The sequence below is a fragment of the Choloepus didactylus genome, chromosome 2, assembly GCF_015220235.1.
Source record: "Choloepus didactylus isolate mChoDid1 chromosome 2, mChoDid1.pri, whole genome shotgun sequence".
Classification (NCBI taxonomy): Eukaryota; Metazoa; Chordata; class Mammalia; order Pilosa; family Megalonychidae; genus Choloepus; species Choloepus didactylus.
The window spans coordinates 204196349-204211255 of NC_051308.1; the positions used below are offsets into that span (position 1 = coordinate 204196349).

Genomic DNA, 14907 nt, shown 5'->3' on the forward strand with positions numbered 1-14907 from the left:
GCCAGTCCTGATCCTGGCAGAGATAGGCTCAGTGGTAGGGGTTGGTCCTTGACAGATGCAGAGGCCTCCTGACCCCACCTTGACCCTACCACCCTCTCACACCTGATTATGACATCGATGTACAATATGTCTGCAGTCACAGCATTGATCCCATGAGGGCTGGTGGCAGCTGAGACTCTGGTTATGGCCCTGAAGCATATATATGGGAGGTGGGAGAGGGGTGGGAGGAGAGGCAGGTGAGGGGTTGGGATGTTTGTGGCTGCTCCAGACATCAGAACAGAAAACCCAGGCACTTGGGGCTGTTTTTGTTGGAGACTTCCTATACCGGAGAAAGCTCTGGGGCAGCTGCACCTCCTGCTGGTGGAGGTGGACCAAGTCCTGGCCCACATCCATATTACTGGGGCCCCAAAGTGCTGACTAGGACACTAGGGTTCTAGGACAGTTTTCACAGGAACCAGTATTGGAGAAAGTGCTTGTGACAGAGTCTGGCACAAACAGACATTTTTAACCTGAGACATGGGGCCAAAGAAGGGGACCAGCGTTCAGCTTTGAGCTTTGGGAGAGGGTGTGGCCAGGTATACACAGGTATTCTGGGAGAGGGCTGACAGCCAGGGCTGTGAGGAGGGATCACAAATCTGGACCCGCTCCAACCTATCTGGGGCTACAGGAACACATCTGGGGTACGGAGTAGGTGTGTTTCCCAAGGCCCTGGACCCAGAAGTGCCAATCCTATGTCTTGTCACCAGTGATTATGGCCTGAGCCACATCTCCCACACACACAAGTGCTGGCAAAGTCACCCTGGCCGTGGGCGTGATGAATGGCCGCACAGTAATGAAATGGAGACATCAAGGTGGGTGGCGGGAAGACGGAGTGTGGCGGACGGGCTGTCCCCATGCAGAGGCAACAAGAAGGATCGCCCAGTGGCCAGGGGCCGTCAAGGGAGAAATTACACATTTACTCTGCCTTTTTCTTACTGCGACGGCGCCCATACATCACCACTGGGGCCGGGGCGGGACACGCTGGCCAATTTCCAACATGAATTATGGGACTGAGAAGCACTGAGACCAGGCTTCCTGCCGGCCCAGCATCACCCAGCCCAACCTCAAGCTGGAGATGCTGCCAGCAGGGTACAGGACCCCTTTTCTAGAGCCTCTGGCCCCTGACTCTGAGCCTGCTTCCCACCCCCTACCATGTAAGAGTGCCTGTGGGTAAGGAGGGGAAGGATCTGAGGCCCATCTAAATGCCTTCTCTTCCTCTTTTTAGACGACTGCAAGAACATTGCCAACATCATGAAGACACTTGCCTATCGCGGCTTCATCTTCAAGCAGACGTCTAAGCCGTTCTGATTGGCTGATGACAGGAAGGGGCAGGACAGGGTAGCTGCTGGGCCCAGCCCAGAACCCTCCTCTCCCTCACCAGAGGGGAAAAGGGAGAGGGGCACAGCTCTACATCCAGAGTGTCCCGTAGTTGCCCTGTGGGCTTGTTCCGTGGGTAAGGGCTTGGCCACTTGGCCCCTCTGGAGCAGAAACTTTGTGTCCCCCACCCCCACCTCTCCACCTTAGCCCAGTATTTGCCCCTCCCATTGTGGGCCTGGGCTAGGGGGACCCAGGCACCCAGCGCCTCCTTCCTGGTACACAGGCTTCTGCTGGGGCCACCAAGCCCCCCTGTACCCCCTCCCATACATAGTGCATGGTGTGTGGTGCCCCCAGGGCTCCAGGACAGATCAGGCCCCATCTTGTGTCTACCCCCATCCCTGCTGTGAACGTGCCACTGAATAAAGTTGGGGAAACAAAGCCCTGGGTGTGTGCAAAGCCATCTGTGTACAGGGCTGCTGCTGCGTCTAAGGCTGTCAGGGTGTCAGGGTGTGACAGAAGACAGAGCATGCTTCAGGCTGCCTCTGCCCAAGGCCATCACGGTGGGACTGGTTGTGGTTACCGGAGCACCTGTGAGACCCTCAATGAATAAGAACAAGGCCCTAGAGGTGTGGCTATTGTCTGACCACAGGGAGTCAGATCAAGTTGCTAGTGTCTTAAGGTGTGTGCAAAGCCATTGTAAGTGTAAAATCATGGGTGTTCCATGATGTAGGAGTTTGAGCAAAATTGGTAGTGGTGAGTATCATCCTTGGGGTGGGTGTGGGGATTCCCCTCCTGGCCCACCCTTCCTAGCCAAAGGCATCAGAAGTTGTAGAAAGAAAAAGCAGCAGTCCAGTCCAACTCAGCAGCTATATTTACACATAAGTATCACCCACACCCTGGGTGGCCTTTCATGGTTTCTTGGCTTTCTTCACAGAAGAGGAACTGGAGGCCGATTCACGACGCTTCCTCTGAGGAGACACAGAAGGTGTTGAGGTCAGTGGCCCCAAGGCCTAATTCAGGTTTGATGTGCATATTTCACACTCTGAGGGAAGGCCAACCCCACTCTTCCCCTCAGCCTCACAACCTCACACAGAGGTGGAGTCCAGCTGCAGGCACTAGAGGGAGCAGAGCTTGTAAGCCATGTATTCACATGCAGGGCTAGTACACATTCTTCCAGCATGCCCAGCTTCTTACCGAATTGGGTGTGAGGGGTGCGCCCACCACGTCAATGATCGTGTCCTTGGTAGGGTCAGGCCCCAGGCCAGGTTCAGGCACTGCAGGCTCAGCAGAGACTGGGGCTGGGCCTGATGCTGGTGTGGCAGGACCCCCCAGCACACCAGCCCGGGCCAGCGCCTCGTGCCGGTGCCGCAGCATCTGTAGCTCATATTCGCAGTTGGCACAGGCCTGCTTGAGCTCGTAGAGCAGCACCAAGTCACTTCGCAGTTCATTGAACATATGCACCAGCTCTTCTGTGGGTGTCGGGCTCAGCTCTGCAGATAGGTGAGTGGGCAGCACATAGGCAGAATTGAGATGTGGATGAAGCCTGGCAACACCAACCATCCTTCCCCCTGCTCAGTTTTTATCCCTAGCCTTGGGTGGGTACATATTGTGGAGCCCAGCCCCCATACTCACCCACACCAAGCTCCAGTAGCATCTGCTCCAGGGCCTTGATCTTCTTCTGTCCCACAGAGCTTGGCAGCTTCATCTGCAATGACCCAGGCAACTAAGCCATGCTCCCTCTAAGGGGCTTAAATGAAGGGGACTAGAGGTAGTGGGGGAGTGGAAGAGAGAGAGCAACCTTAGGAGGCAGCTGTGGGCCAGTGGAGTATCATGAAAGCTGTGACCTCAGACTGGCCATGGTGCCCTGAGAGCCCGGTGAGGCCACCTCTATTGGCACATGACACATCCTTCCCTACTGGTCCAGCCTCACCTGCCTGCAGCATTCAGGGCATCCATAGTCCAGGGTCCACGCCTATTAATGGGGGTGGGGTGGGGGTGGGAGGGCTTACGTACCCGCTGGCTCCTCAGTGTAACACCGGCGGACTTGAAGTCTGGAAACTTGATGCCTGCAGTCTCAGGAACAGCCTGGGGGGAGAAGGAGTTATGGAGACCAAGGTGCCACCAGGGTGAGGTCCCAGTGTCAGTCCCAGTACCCCATCAGCTCTGGGTGCTCTTGGAGCCCTCCACTAGGGGGTGGGCCCTGTGCCAGGAGACCCCCTTGCCCTGAGCCTGGGCTGCCTTAGCCTTCACACCGGCTTCTCAGCTTCTTTTTTCTGGGGTAGTTTCTTCTTGGGGGCCTTGCGTTCTGTGCGTCGCTGTTCTGCAGTGGTGTCTGCTGCTGTTATCAGCTTCTGCAGGTCCTGACTGCGCTTCTCCCGTTCCTTCTTCCGGGCCTCAATCTTACGCAGCTCCTGCAGCAGGTATTCTTCCTCTGCCACCTGGGAAAGTGTGAGATGCAGAAAAGTGGGTGAGGGCACATAAAGGAGTAAAGGTAGACAGAGAGGTGAGAGGGTACCAGGGAGGTCTGTGAGGGAACCTGAGAAGGGATTACAAGGGATGTGAAGAGGTATGCAGAGCAGGTCGTGAGGTAAGAATGGGCTGTGGATAAGACAGTGTCCCAGTGGGAAGTAGAGGAGCCTAGGGGTGAGGGGGCATAGGAGGTCAGGGGGCTGAAGGCATGGTAGATGGAAGCAACTGGCATGGGGATTCAGGGCATGGAGGGGTGACCTGCTCTGGGGTCCGGTTGTAGAGACGCTCCAGCTGCTCCTTCCGTCGTCGCTCATGCCCAGCATCAAACACTGGTATCTTGAGATCTGTGCCTGGCACAGCCCGCACATTGGCAAGCTTGGCACAGATGTGGTAGTACCGCTCCTTCAGGTCCTCCACAGAACGTTTCTGAGGATAAAGACATGGGTGGGGGGTGGGGATGAACATGCATGGAAGGGGGAGGGAATGGCATGAAGGTAGTGGGTCTTCCAGGCCTGGGGGTTGGGGCACACATCCAAATACACAACATTGGCTCACCTTGAACTGCTGGTGGTCATACCGGTCGTGGATAACTACAAAACGCAGGTCAAAGCGGCGGCTGAGGTCAAAGAGGTGGTCGGTTTCTGCCTTAGTCCAAGCATCATCGTGAAGATAGAGCTGGTATTCCTGCTCTGAATACACAGGTACCTGCACAGTCTAGTGGCACAGAAGGGACACGGGGGCCATGGCCATGACATGGCATGTTATTTGCTCCAGCCCCCTGTGACCACAGCTCTGCTCTGTTTATTGCCAATAAACAGAGGCCCTGCAGAGGACAGACTGGAGGCGATATGTTTCAGGGGAGAAGAAAGAGCCTGTCTGCTTGACTGGAGGCCCTGGTAGGCTCTGGGACCAAGACCTGCCTCTGGACTCACTACAGGAGCAACCTCAAGACCCCTTCAGCTATCGGAGGCCCTGTAAGAGGACACATGCTCCTGTTCCCCATGGTTAAGTTGAGGGGCCAAAATGTAAGTGTCAGTGGAGTCCAAAGGTCAATTTTGGAGTACGACAGATGGCTAAATACCTGGTGATAATGTAAAAAGGCCCAGGATCCTCTAGTCCATGAAACTCTTGTTTGAAGCACTACTGCCACCCAGTGGTGACAACGAGACTTGCAGCTTTACAGAAATGTCCCCCAACTCCCCCACCCCCAGGCCTCTCTGGAGGACAAACAGCAGCACCACCAGGTGGATCTGTCAGAGATCCAAGGATGAAGGCAAAGCTAGGCTGGACCAGGGAAGTCCTACTCTGCCAAACTGGCGCTGAGCCTGACCACAAGACCCTAATTCCAGCTGCCTCTTGGACATCTACTAGAGGTCTCACATCTACCCGAAACTTAACATGTTCAATACTGAACATATCACCCTCAAACTTACTTCTCCTGCAGCCCAGATCTCAGTCACTGTCACCATCACCCAACCAGCTGCCCAAGCCAGAAACCTGGGAGGCATCTTTAATTCCTACCTTTATCCTTGACCCCTCCTCTTCACCAAATCTGTGCCTTCTATCTCTGAAATACCTCCCTATGTCCGCTGCCTCATCCCAGTCCATAACACCACCACCACTTGACTGGATCAGAAAAAGCCTCCACACTGGTCTCTCTTCCCCTCTTCAGTCCTCCACCAATCACTTCTCCATTTGCAGGCAAGATTTGACCTCTGAACAGTGGAGATCAGTGTGGTCTGTGGACCAGTGCTGTTTGCAAACTGTTACTGGTCTGCAGTAATATGGAAATTAAGAAACTTTTATATCAATTTTATAGTAATCATATGCTGCTGAATCTAAGAAGAATAAACACAGACTGTAGTCTTTCTTTTTTTGTAATTTTACTATCTTTTACAAAATTATCAGTCTGTGATGGATTAGAATTTGAAAAACATCCTTCATCACAGGTAATTTGAGAAGCACTGCTCTAGAATACATCTGGTCATGTCACCTGTCCATCCTTTATTAAGTCCATGAAAGGCTCCTGACTCCTACAAGATAAAGTGCCTTCTAGAAAAGCCACAAACAACTCAGTGGCAAGGATCATCTGGTTCCTTTCCTACCTTTAGAGATCAGCACAGGACCAGGTGCTATAGTTAGCAATAAATATTTACTGAATCAATCAACAAACATATGAATGAATGACTTGGCCTCTGTCTGCTTCCATTGTACCTCATGGACCCTAAGTTCCAGCCAAATGATAAGCAGTTTCTGGTACATACCAGATTCTCCCCCTCAGCCTTTGTTCTTGCCTGAAATGTCTTCCCACCTCCACATTCCTTCAACTTAGATAACTTTTTCTCATCCTTTTGGCCTCATTCAGGTATTAGCTCCTCTGGGAAGTCTCCCTGATTTCCCAGGCTTGGTTAATATCCCTCCTATGTATTCCAATTCTATTTAATACCAAAACATACTCAGGAAATGTGTAGCTAGTCCTGCTCTCAAGGAGCTCATAGTCTAGCAAGCAAGACATTCATTCATTCATTCATTCATTCAACAAATATTTTTCATGTGCCTGTTAAACCTATGCTGGAGACACCATGCTAAAGAAGATAGACAGACAGGGGTCCTTAGCCTCTCAGAGCTAACAGTCCAGCTGAAAAAAGGAAGATTCTATGATAATTTCAGCACAATGTACTGAGGATAGAGGTGTGCCTAGGCGTAACGAGTGACGCTTACTCTAGTGGGGATGGGGGTTGGTCAGGACACAGATAAATGAGACCTGTTTCGGTCTTAGGCTGAGTAGAAGTGAACTGGTGAAGGAAGATGGGGGAGAATCCTGGGCAGAGGGTGCAATATGAACACAACAATGAAACAGCCTGATGTGCACAGGTATGGCAGTTAGGGGCATGTTGGGGAAACAAGTATAAAGGGTGAAGGGAAGAGGCATGAAAAGAGCCTGGCAGGTCAGCAGAAGCCTGTGCCTATAAGGCCTTGCTTACCTTGCTAAGGAGTCTGGAATTCATCCTGAGAGTGCTGGGAGCCAGTAAGGTTAGTGTTAAGGAGAGGACTGAAATGGCCACCTTTCTTTTACAAAGACCACCATGACAGCAGGGAGGACAAAGGGGGTAAAACAAGAATCTGAGAGACTAGCCAGCAGGCTTTAGAACTAATCCAAGTGAGAAATGAAGAGGCCTAAACTGAAGTAGCACCAATGGAGGATGGAGAAAAGAATCTGAGAGAATTTAGGAGACAAAAACCACAGGACTAGGCAACTGGATGTGAGGGGTGAGGGAAGACACTATTAATAGATGACTCCTGTTTCTGGCTTAAGCAAGACAGTGGATGAGGAGTCACTGACTAAGATCATTAGTTCATTTTACTCCAATTTCATTCTCCACCCGATCAGCACTGTAATCTTTCTAAAACTCAAATATGGTCCTGACACTACTGTTCCTAAAATCTCTCAGCAACTACCGAAAGACATCAGGGCAAAGCCAAATTCCTGAGCCTAGTTTCCAAGGCCCTGCCTGACCTAGCCCCAGCTGCCCTCTCAGGTCTCATCTTCCTTCATGCTCTGCCATGGGCTTTAGGCTTCATCAACACTGAAATGCTCTTAGTATTCCCTACTTGGGACTGTTTTTTTTTTTTATTCACCCCTTTGCTGTTCCCTCTGCCTGAAAAAGTCACTGCATCCCTTCTTAATATCACTTGGTGACATCCTTCAAGACTCAGCTCAGGCTCTAACTACTCCAGGAAGCTTCTGTGACCCTCAGGTCCTCCTGATAAAGCATGCATCACACCAGATACACACTGTGTCTGATTCATTTTTGTGTGCCAAGGGAATGTGTTGGCATGGAAAAATATTTACTAAATACAAAATTCTCTTGTCTCCGTTTTAAAATACTTAATCCAAATTTCCCTCCCGCTACCTCAGATGCCTAACCTCTTGGTTGTCCCTTACCTCTCCAGCCTCTTCCTCTTTTCTGGTCACTTCCCTGTGGCCTAGAAACATGCTCAAGCATCCCCACCAGGGAAACTAACCTCCATCATCTGTCACTGTTGGTATGTCCTTTGGGAAACTTGCTGTGCAGAAGCTCATGCTAGGCCTAGAGAACTTGGGCAGGGACTCTACCCAGAGCACATCAGCTTTCAGGAAGGTAGAGACAGGCCCGGGCTTGCCTGAAGCCTGAATCCCAGAAGGCCCCAAGAGCAGGAGTAGAATAATTTGTGGCAGGAGTCAGAGAGCAACTCAGGAGATTCAAGGAGGAGTCATAAGGTCTTTGGGAGTCAACTGAAAAAGCAGCAAGGCCAAGAGATGCCCAACACAAAGGGAAGACTGAGAAGCAAGCTATGAGAAGACAAAGGAAAGGCTGAGGGAGAACAAACTCCATAGAAGCTGATCTCTGGCACCTCCTATGGCCAGGTCAATGCTCCTGTACTTTAAGCAAAGAAAAAGAAAAATTCCTCAGGGAAAAAGTAGGAGATGGTAAAACCCTTCTGGAAAATTCCAGTGTGGTCCTAGAGGAGACATCAAAGACTGCTTAGGATTCAATGCAGGGCCATATCACGGACGGTACCCAGAAGAATCAGGAAGGATAGGGGATAGGGTATGGCCTCCTGATGCAGGAACCTAGGCAAGCACTCAGCTGCTCTCCTGGGCCAGCACAGACCTTGCCTCCTTGCCCAGCTGAGTGGTTCTCTCCTTCTGTCCCTGCTCAGGTCAAGCCTTTATTAGTGGTGGGACCTTTAATGGGCACCAGTAGCACTGGTCCAGGTTTGGAAACCAGAAAACTGTTTGGAGCAAGGAGGGAAAGCATGATTTCATACCCTAAATCTGAGAACCCTGTGAGCTACTCAGAAGATGTCCAGGTACAGTTGAGTACATGGGGCTGAGGGGAGATTTAGTGTCCTGGTTCAAGCCCTCAGTACTTTCAGGCTCTAAGTCTAGGCTGTGCCAGACTGCAGGGGCTGTGAGGTCACATTGAATAGTGGCTTAAGCAATGGCCTAAGAGATCCTAGCCCAGCCTAGCTCTGCCTCTCATTGGCTCGGTGAGCCTGGGTAAGTCTTGGTAAGGCTGTTCCCTCTGAACCTCAGCAATCAGTTTACCAGAGGTTTTGAAGCTCAGACTAGGGCACGGACATTGGGAGCTAAAGAGCATGGGTAGATGCGTGATTTATTTGGAAACAGAATCAGGGGGACTCAATGATTAGATGTATTACTGAGGTCTAACTCAAGTGCCACCTCTGCAGAGAGACCCTCCCTGATCACCCTATCTAATGTAGGCCTCTCCTATACCTACAAGTTCACTCTTTATCCCATTTCATATCCCATTCATATCCTAGTTTAATTTTATTGATGGCTCTTATCTGAAAGAAACCAATATTTTATTTGCTTACATGTTTGCTGTCTGTCTTCCCTTATCTTCTTTGCCCTATTGTTGACTGAAATAATGTGAGAGCTAAAGGAGGCGGCTAAGTCAAGGATGATTCCCAAGTTCCTGGTCTGGGCAGCTGGGAGGACTGGTACCATTCACTGAGATGGAGAACAGGTTTGGGGGTGAGAAGTAGTAAGATGATGATGAGTTCTTTTTGGGCCTGTTGATCTGAGCTACCAGTGAGACATTCAGGGAGATGTCAAGTAACTGACTGGATATGTGGGAACTGTTGCTTTGGACTGGAGATATTAAGTTGGCATATATAGTGTATATAAAGGGTAAGTGAAACCACTGGACAAATGAGACACTAGGGAGAAATGACGGAATGAGAAGAGTAGAGCACCTAGGATAGCGCTCTGAGGAACAGTGGCATCTGAAAGATCAAGAGAAGACCCACACATTCCCACCCTGCATGTGAATGCCGTGAGGACTGAGTGGGGAGCCGTGGTTGAGACACAGACCTGAGTCATGCCTCTAGAGCCAACCCCAGGAGACTGGAGAGCTCATACAACTGGCTCAGCGTGGGTAGACAACCTTGGACTGTATCTGAATGGTGGTGGCTCACCTTATTGAACCTGGCGAAGGGGTAGTCCTTGCCCTCCTCAGCTGCCCGTCGCCAGTGGAAGAACATTGCTCCATCCTTGCGGGCTGGGTTGGTAAATGGCATCCACTTCCAGGGCCGCACCTTCTTAGAGCCCAACTTGGCCTTCACCGTGCGGTAGCCCTGGCCAGTATCACTGGGTAGTAGTGGGGGTGCATCCCTGGCAGTGGAGTTTGGGGGAGAGGGTGTAGGGAATTACAGCCAGAAAGGGTATAGAGGGCCTTTGGGCCCCAGGAGCTCATCTACCCTAGAGCGAGTAAGTCACATACTGAGAGAGGGAGCTGAGCTCTTCCTGCATTCCACTAAGCCAGCAGCAGGAGCCATGGCTGGGGTGGGAAGGTAGGAAGAGAATTGGCAGAAAAAAAACAGGAGTTAGGGACATGAATGGCAGGTGGATCAGGGTCTAGATTCAAGGGGGGGGGGGGGGACTTGGGATTCCTAGAAATACTTGCTTCTTGTCAGAGTAGAGCAGTGCATAGACCTCTCGGTGCATGCCCTCGGGCCTCTTGAAGGTCAGTGTCTCAGAGGACTTCTTGGATTTTTTCTGAGAGGGGAACCACAGGAGAGGAACCACAGCCTAGACCCCCTTCCCTAAAAATTCTTCAACCCAGTTCGGTTAGCACGACACACAGTGGTGTCCTCACATACTCACCCACCCTTCTATACAGACACAGAAAACCATTCACCAGAATATCCCCAGTCTGAGCAGGTTGATTTCCCTCCCCATCTCCACCTCATCTGGGAGAGCCCTGACCTGTCAGAAGAGAAAATACTTCTTCCACCATCTCTCAGAATGTCACTCCATCTTGGTACCCCATCCCTCACAAGTTTCACACCCTCTGCCCCTCTCATCTCTTAGAGATGTCATACACTCGTTGTTGTCCGACCTTCTGGGTCCCTGCCTCTCGCTAATGGTGTCCCATTATCACACCAGATATCACACCTTTAATCTTCCATCTCGCTAGAAGTGCAAACCGCCCCCCTCCCATTTTTCCCATCTCTCTTCCACTGTCACCCCTCCTCAATACTTCATTCCCTCTACCCAACCTTCTCGGACGCCCCTGCTACCTTGTCTGGGTTGATAATGTCCTTCTTGCTGATGGTCCCGGAAGTTGCATCCCCCTCGGGACCCCCGAGTTCTAGAATGTCCCGCACATCCGCGCCCGTGGCCATCGTGCCTGAGAGATGGGGGAGCGCCCCGAGGTCAAGAGTCAGAGGGTCAGTGTCTGAGAAAGGACCAGGCTCAGGTAAGGAGGCGGGGCCACTCCAGACCCAAGTGGTGGGGGTGAAGAGGCGGGGCACGAGGAAAGAGGGTGGTCCGGGTCAGGTCCCGGTTCCGCCTGTGTCCCGCCACCTGGGTCTCCCCAACGGCCCCATCCGCCTCCTTGGTCCCCGGCGCCTCCGCACCTGGATCCTCCGGCTGCAGGCCACTGTGTTTCCCCAGTCCCGCAGAGCCGCGAACAGAAAGTTCCGGTTGTGCTCTTTAGAAATGCGGTCGACAGGGACACTTCCGGTCTGTGCTTGCGGAAACGGAGCCGGCTGGCAACCCAAGGAGAATGCTACTGACGGCGCGGAGTCTGTCACCGTCTTTGACTTCGGCGAGCCCGCGAGTGCTTACGCGCTGCCTGCTTTCTGGCATTTTCCTTCTATGTTGCTATGTTGCCTCTTGGGCAATGTAAAAGGAGCGCAGAGTTCAGGATCTTGGGAAGTCATTTAATTTCTCTGAGCCTCAGTTTCTTCATTTGTCATAATGCACATAAAGCGTTAGCACTGTGCCTGGCACATTTAGTTGTTTCTTGATTAGGTGAATTAGTGTTATTAATTGTCCTTGCTCATTAAGTGCTAAGTATGTACCAGGCACTGTGCTTATTGTTGGAGATGGAGGTGTCTATGGGATAGGGTCTCCTGGGGCTTGCCTGGAGCTCAGCTTCCCAGGACCTCCCTAGTCCGAGCTACCTGTCCCAGTGTGAGTTACAAAGGGGCCCAAGAACACAACCCCAGGCAGGGAGCAGCTGCAAGAACTATCCCTGAAGGGGAGAAACTTGCTGATCGCCCTGGACAGAGACAGAACAGGAGATCTTAAGAAGGGCAGAAGGGACAGGGAAAGCAACACGCAGCTTCAGCTTCTGCAAATCAGTCTGCCAACCTGGAAGGACACATGAGCAATGAGAATGGGGGATGGGGTAGGGCTTGTTGAGGCATGAAGGGGGTCAGACCCCAAGCAAAGACCTGCCAAAGATCTAAGGAAGTAACTAGAGTAGACAACCTGCATAGATAAGCTATAAATGTAGCCTGTTCTGGCCTGGAGGGGATAGGGGGATACAGCACTAAGGTCACAAACCTGGCTAAACCCGGGGACTTTGGAGAACTGGTCCTGAAAGTACAAACCTAGTCCTGTTCCAGAGGTCTGCTCCCTGGGTGGATTCACTAGCTGAAAACAGTGTGATGGGAGGAAGGGATCTCACAGAAGAAATTGTCCACAGGGTAGAAGAGAATGGTCCTTGGAGCCAGAAACAAGCAGAACAGTGGGAGAGGGCCCTGTGCCTCTGCCTCAAACACTGACCCTCCCTGTAGTTAATTAGTTCTGTAATTATTTGTTTAATATACAGTACATCTCCCTTGATAGACTCATCTCTGTGAGAATAGGGATCATGGTATATAGTAGGTGCTCAAAAAGTGTGTGTTCTAGGCTCTGGAAATGCAGTGGGTGAATGAGATAGAAATATCTCCTAGTGGAGCTTATCTTTAGGGGAGGAAGGGAAATACTGAATACAAACACTGAGATAGGTCGTGCAAGTTTTAATGATGACAAGAACTGTGAAGGAAATAAAATAGGATAAAGTATGCCAGGGAAGATTTTTTTGGAGAGATGGAATCTGAGCTGAGATTTAAATGATGTAAATAGTCACAGAATATCTGGGGGCAGGGGGTGCGATTCAGACTCTGAAGACAGAAGGAGCTTTATATGTGGCAGGGACAGAGAGAAAGAAGGCCAGTGTGACTGGTGCTGGATGAGGAAGAGGCAAACAGGAGGACATGAGGTCAGGGTAGGCATTGCCCGCCTCAGTAAGGAGTTTGGATTTATCCTCAGGGCAGTCAGATGTCATCCTGTCTGTGTCAACTCATGTGCATTTGTTTGTTCCTTGATAGGTGTATCAAGGCAATGGAAGTAACAGAAATATATATGGGTTGGTGGTGCAGACATATACTGTCCTAGAAGACAGCCTTCCAAACTTGTAAAATGTTTGTTTTGTTTTTTAAACACAGATGCTGGAATTGAGTTCTTGATCAGTCCATTCCACTTCTATAATACAATTTCTTCTGCGTGACAAGGAGAATCCATGGGTACCAGCCTACTGCTTTACCTCTTTCACTGTGAAGTGAGTTCTTTGATCAGAAACAATATTGTATGAAATATCATAACGGCAAATAAAACATTTAGAAAGTCCAAAGAAGCTGGAAGAGCAAAAAAAGCAAATGCAAATCCAGAATAAGTGTCTATTTTAGTTAAGGGCAAGCTGTTGGCCACTTAATGAGGAAAGAGCTCCAAAATAAAACTTCTTATACCATGTGTGGTATACCGTATCAGGGGATCAAGAATGGTTTCTGTTTCAGGCAAGTTGAACATTCAGTGATCCCAGTATCCAGAACAACCTTGGTGAGAGGAACCAGCCTATGGAGCCCATACATGGCTTACATTCATGACAAGTTTGTTCATGAACTCTTTGGTTAGGCACTGTGATGACTGTGGAAAGATGGCTGGCTGACACTCTCAGTGTGGATCATCTTGTCCAAAAGATTTTGAGTTTGCTTCACAATGGAAGCCCTTTGGTGAGAATATACATGGGACCCACATATTTGCATCCTCTGGGCTCATACCAGAAGGCCCATTCACATATGTCTTCCCCAAACTTCCTTCTCATCAATATTCCAAGCTTTTTCCTTCCACATCTCTGACCATCCAACCAAGTAAGTAGTCATTGCCTATTAATTGCTATGGATCCTTTCCTCAGGCCATCTCTGAAAAACGGAATGTACAACTTAAATATACTTTCACAGAGAAAATTTTCCTTCTTCGCTGCCCTTAAGAGCCAACCCTGAGTGAGGCTAATGCCATAGTGGCCCTCTTCTGGAAGGAAAAAGCGTATCAGATGTAGCCATATGCTTAAACCATAATTGACATTTTCCCTTTTGGAATACTTCTTGCTATCATAAGTATTGGTTGGGGGATGGTTGGCAAGGGAAGACATGCTTGGTCCTGGTCTACTTGATGATGGAATGCTATGGGATACTACAGACTGTATAGTAGATCAGAGAGTTTCCAGGAAAGGATGGGAAGTTCAGTTTGCAAGGCCACCTGGTTGTTTCATGGACAAGCATCAGTCTCTATTAAGGTCAGCAATATGAAAGGAGATCAGTTGTTTACCAAAGGGCATGGCTTTAATTCACAGATCTCAAGGGACTCATCTGTGATTTTCCTCATGGGCTTGCTGCAGACTCCATCACTGTGATGAAGTAAACATTATGAGATCTGGTGGATCATGAAGACTGGGTGGCATTTCTACTTACATTGCAGCCCAGACCCAATGGAAAGTTTTCCCTTGCACTGGACTTCTCTCAAAGCTTACAGCTACTCAGTAAATAGGTAGGTTCAGGGTACCCAGATGTAGTGTATGTTGCCTCAAAAATCCAAGAAGCACAATATTTCAACTAGTCTAAGAAGCCATGCACCTTCATTTATATTCCACTAAGAAAGAATTTTTAAAAACACATTAATTCATGATATTCCATTGATTGTAAGATGCATTCTCATGTCAGAGATGTTAAAATGTGAAAAATATATGCATAATTCCCATAATATTAGAATCAATTAAATATGTTATTATGCCTTTTTCTTATGGTAGGCGGATGAAAGGTGAAGTAACTTGTACTTTACATAGGAGGGGATAGCTTGACATGCCCTAGAACATTGGACCTCCAGAAACATGGGATTTACCTTATTTTATGGAATGCTTTGATCTTGGCACATTATTGATTTATCATAAGGTGTCAACAGAAGGT

At 49.8% G+C, this 14907-nt stretch overlaps 2 protein-coding genes across 9 annotated transcripts in view; one reads left to right on the top strand and one right to left on the bottom strand.

Moving 5' to 3' along the window:
- Positions 1 to 1794, top strand: part of ERI3 (ERI1 exoribonuclease family member 3) — a 128084-nt gene extending 126290 nt beyond the window's left edge. For all 7 annotated transcript variants that reach the window (XM_037827424.1, XM_037827425.1, XM_037827422.1 and 4 more), the window contains one exon: positions 1265 to 1794. In XM_037827424.1, the coding sequence (XP_037683352.1) occupies positions 1265 to 1347 (83 nt within the window). In that variant the 3' untranslated portion in view covers positions 1348 to 1794. The remainder of the gene's footprint in view (positions 1 to 1264) is intronic.
- Positions 1795 to 2204: 410 nt separating this feature from the next.
- Positions 2205 to 11319, bottom strand: DMAP1 (DNA methyltransferase 1 associated protein 1). 2 transcript variants are annotated; one of them, XM_037827428.1, is made up of 11 exons: positions 11254 to 11319; positions 10915 to 11072; positions 10299 to 10390; positions 9811 to 10006; positions 4381 to 4539; positions 4084 to 4251; positions 3609 to 3794; positions 3370 to 3441; positions 2989 to 3061; positions 2551 to 2846; positions 2205 to 2324 (listed from the first exon to the last, which is right to left on the bottom strand). In XM_037827428.1, the coding sequence occupies exons 2-11, from the start codon at positions 11017 to 11019 to the stop codon at positions 2265 to 2267; spliced, it is 1407 nt and encodes a 468-aa protein (XP_037683356.1). In that variant the 5' UTR covers positions 11020 to 11072; positions 11254 to 11319; the 3' UTR covers positions 2205 to 2264. The 2 variants fall into 2 exon arrangements, with proteins under 2 accessions (XP_037683356.1, XP_037683358.1); XM_037827430.1 differs by having other exon boundaries at positions 10915 to 11024; positions 11254 to 11302.
- Positions 11320 to 14907: the final 3588 nt, after the last annotated feature.

Coding starts and splice junctions, on each gene's coding strand:
- DMAP1 (XM_037827428.1), bottom strand. CDS start 11,019: ATGGCCACGGGCGCGGATGTGCGGGACATTCTAGAACTCGGGGGTCCC. Junction 10,007..10,298: donor CTGCTCTACTCTGACAAGAA/GCAAGTATTTCT, acceptor CTCCACTGCCAG/GGATGCACCCCCACTACTAC. Junction 3,062..3,369: donor TTACACTGAGGAGCCAGCGG/GTACGTAAGCCC, acceptor GGGTCATTGCAG/ATGAAGCTGCCAAGCTCTGT.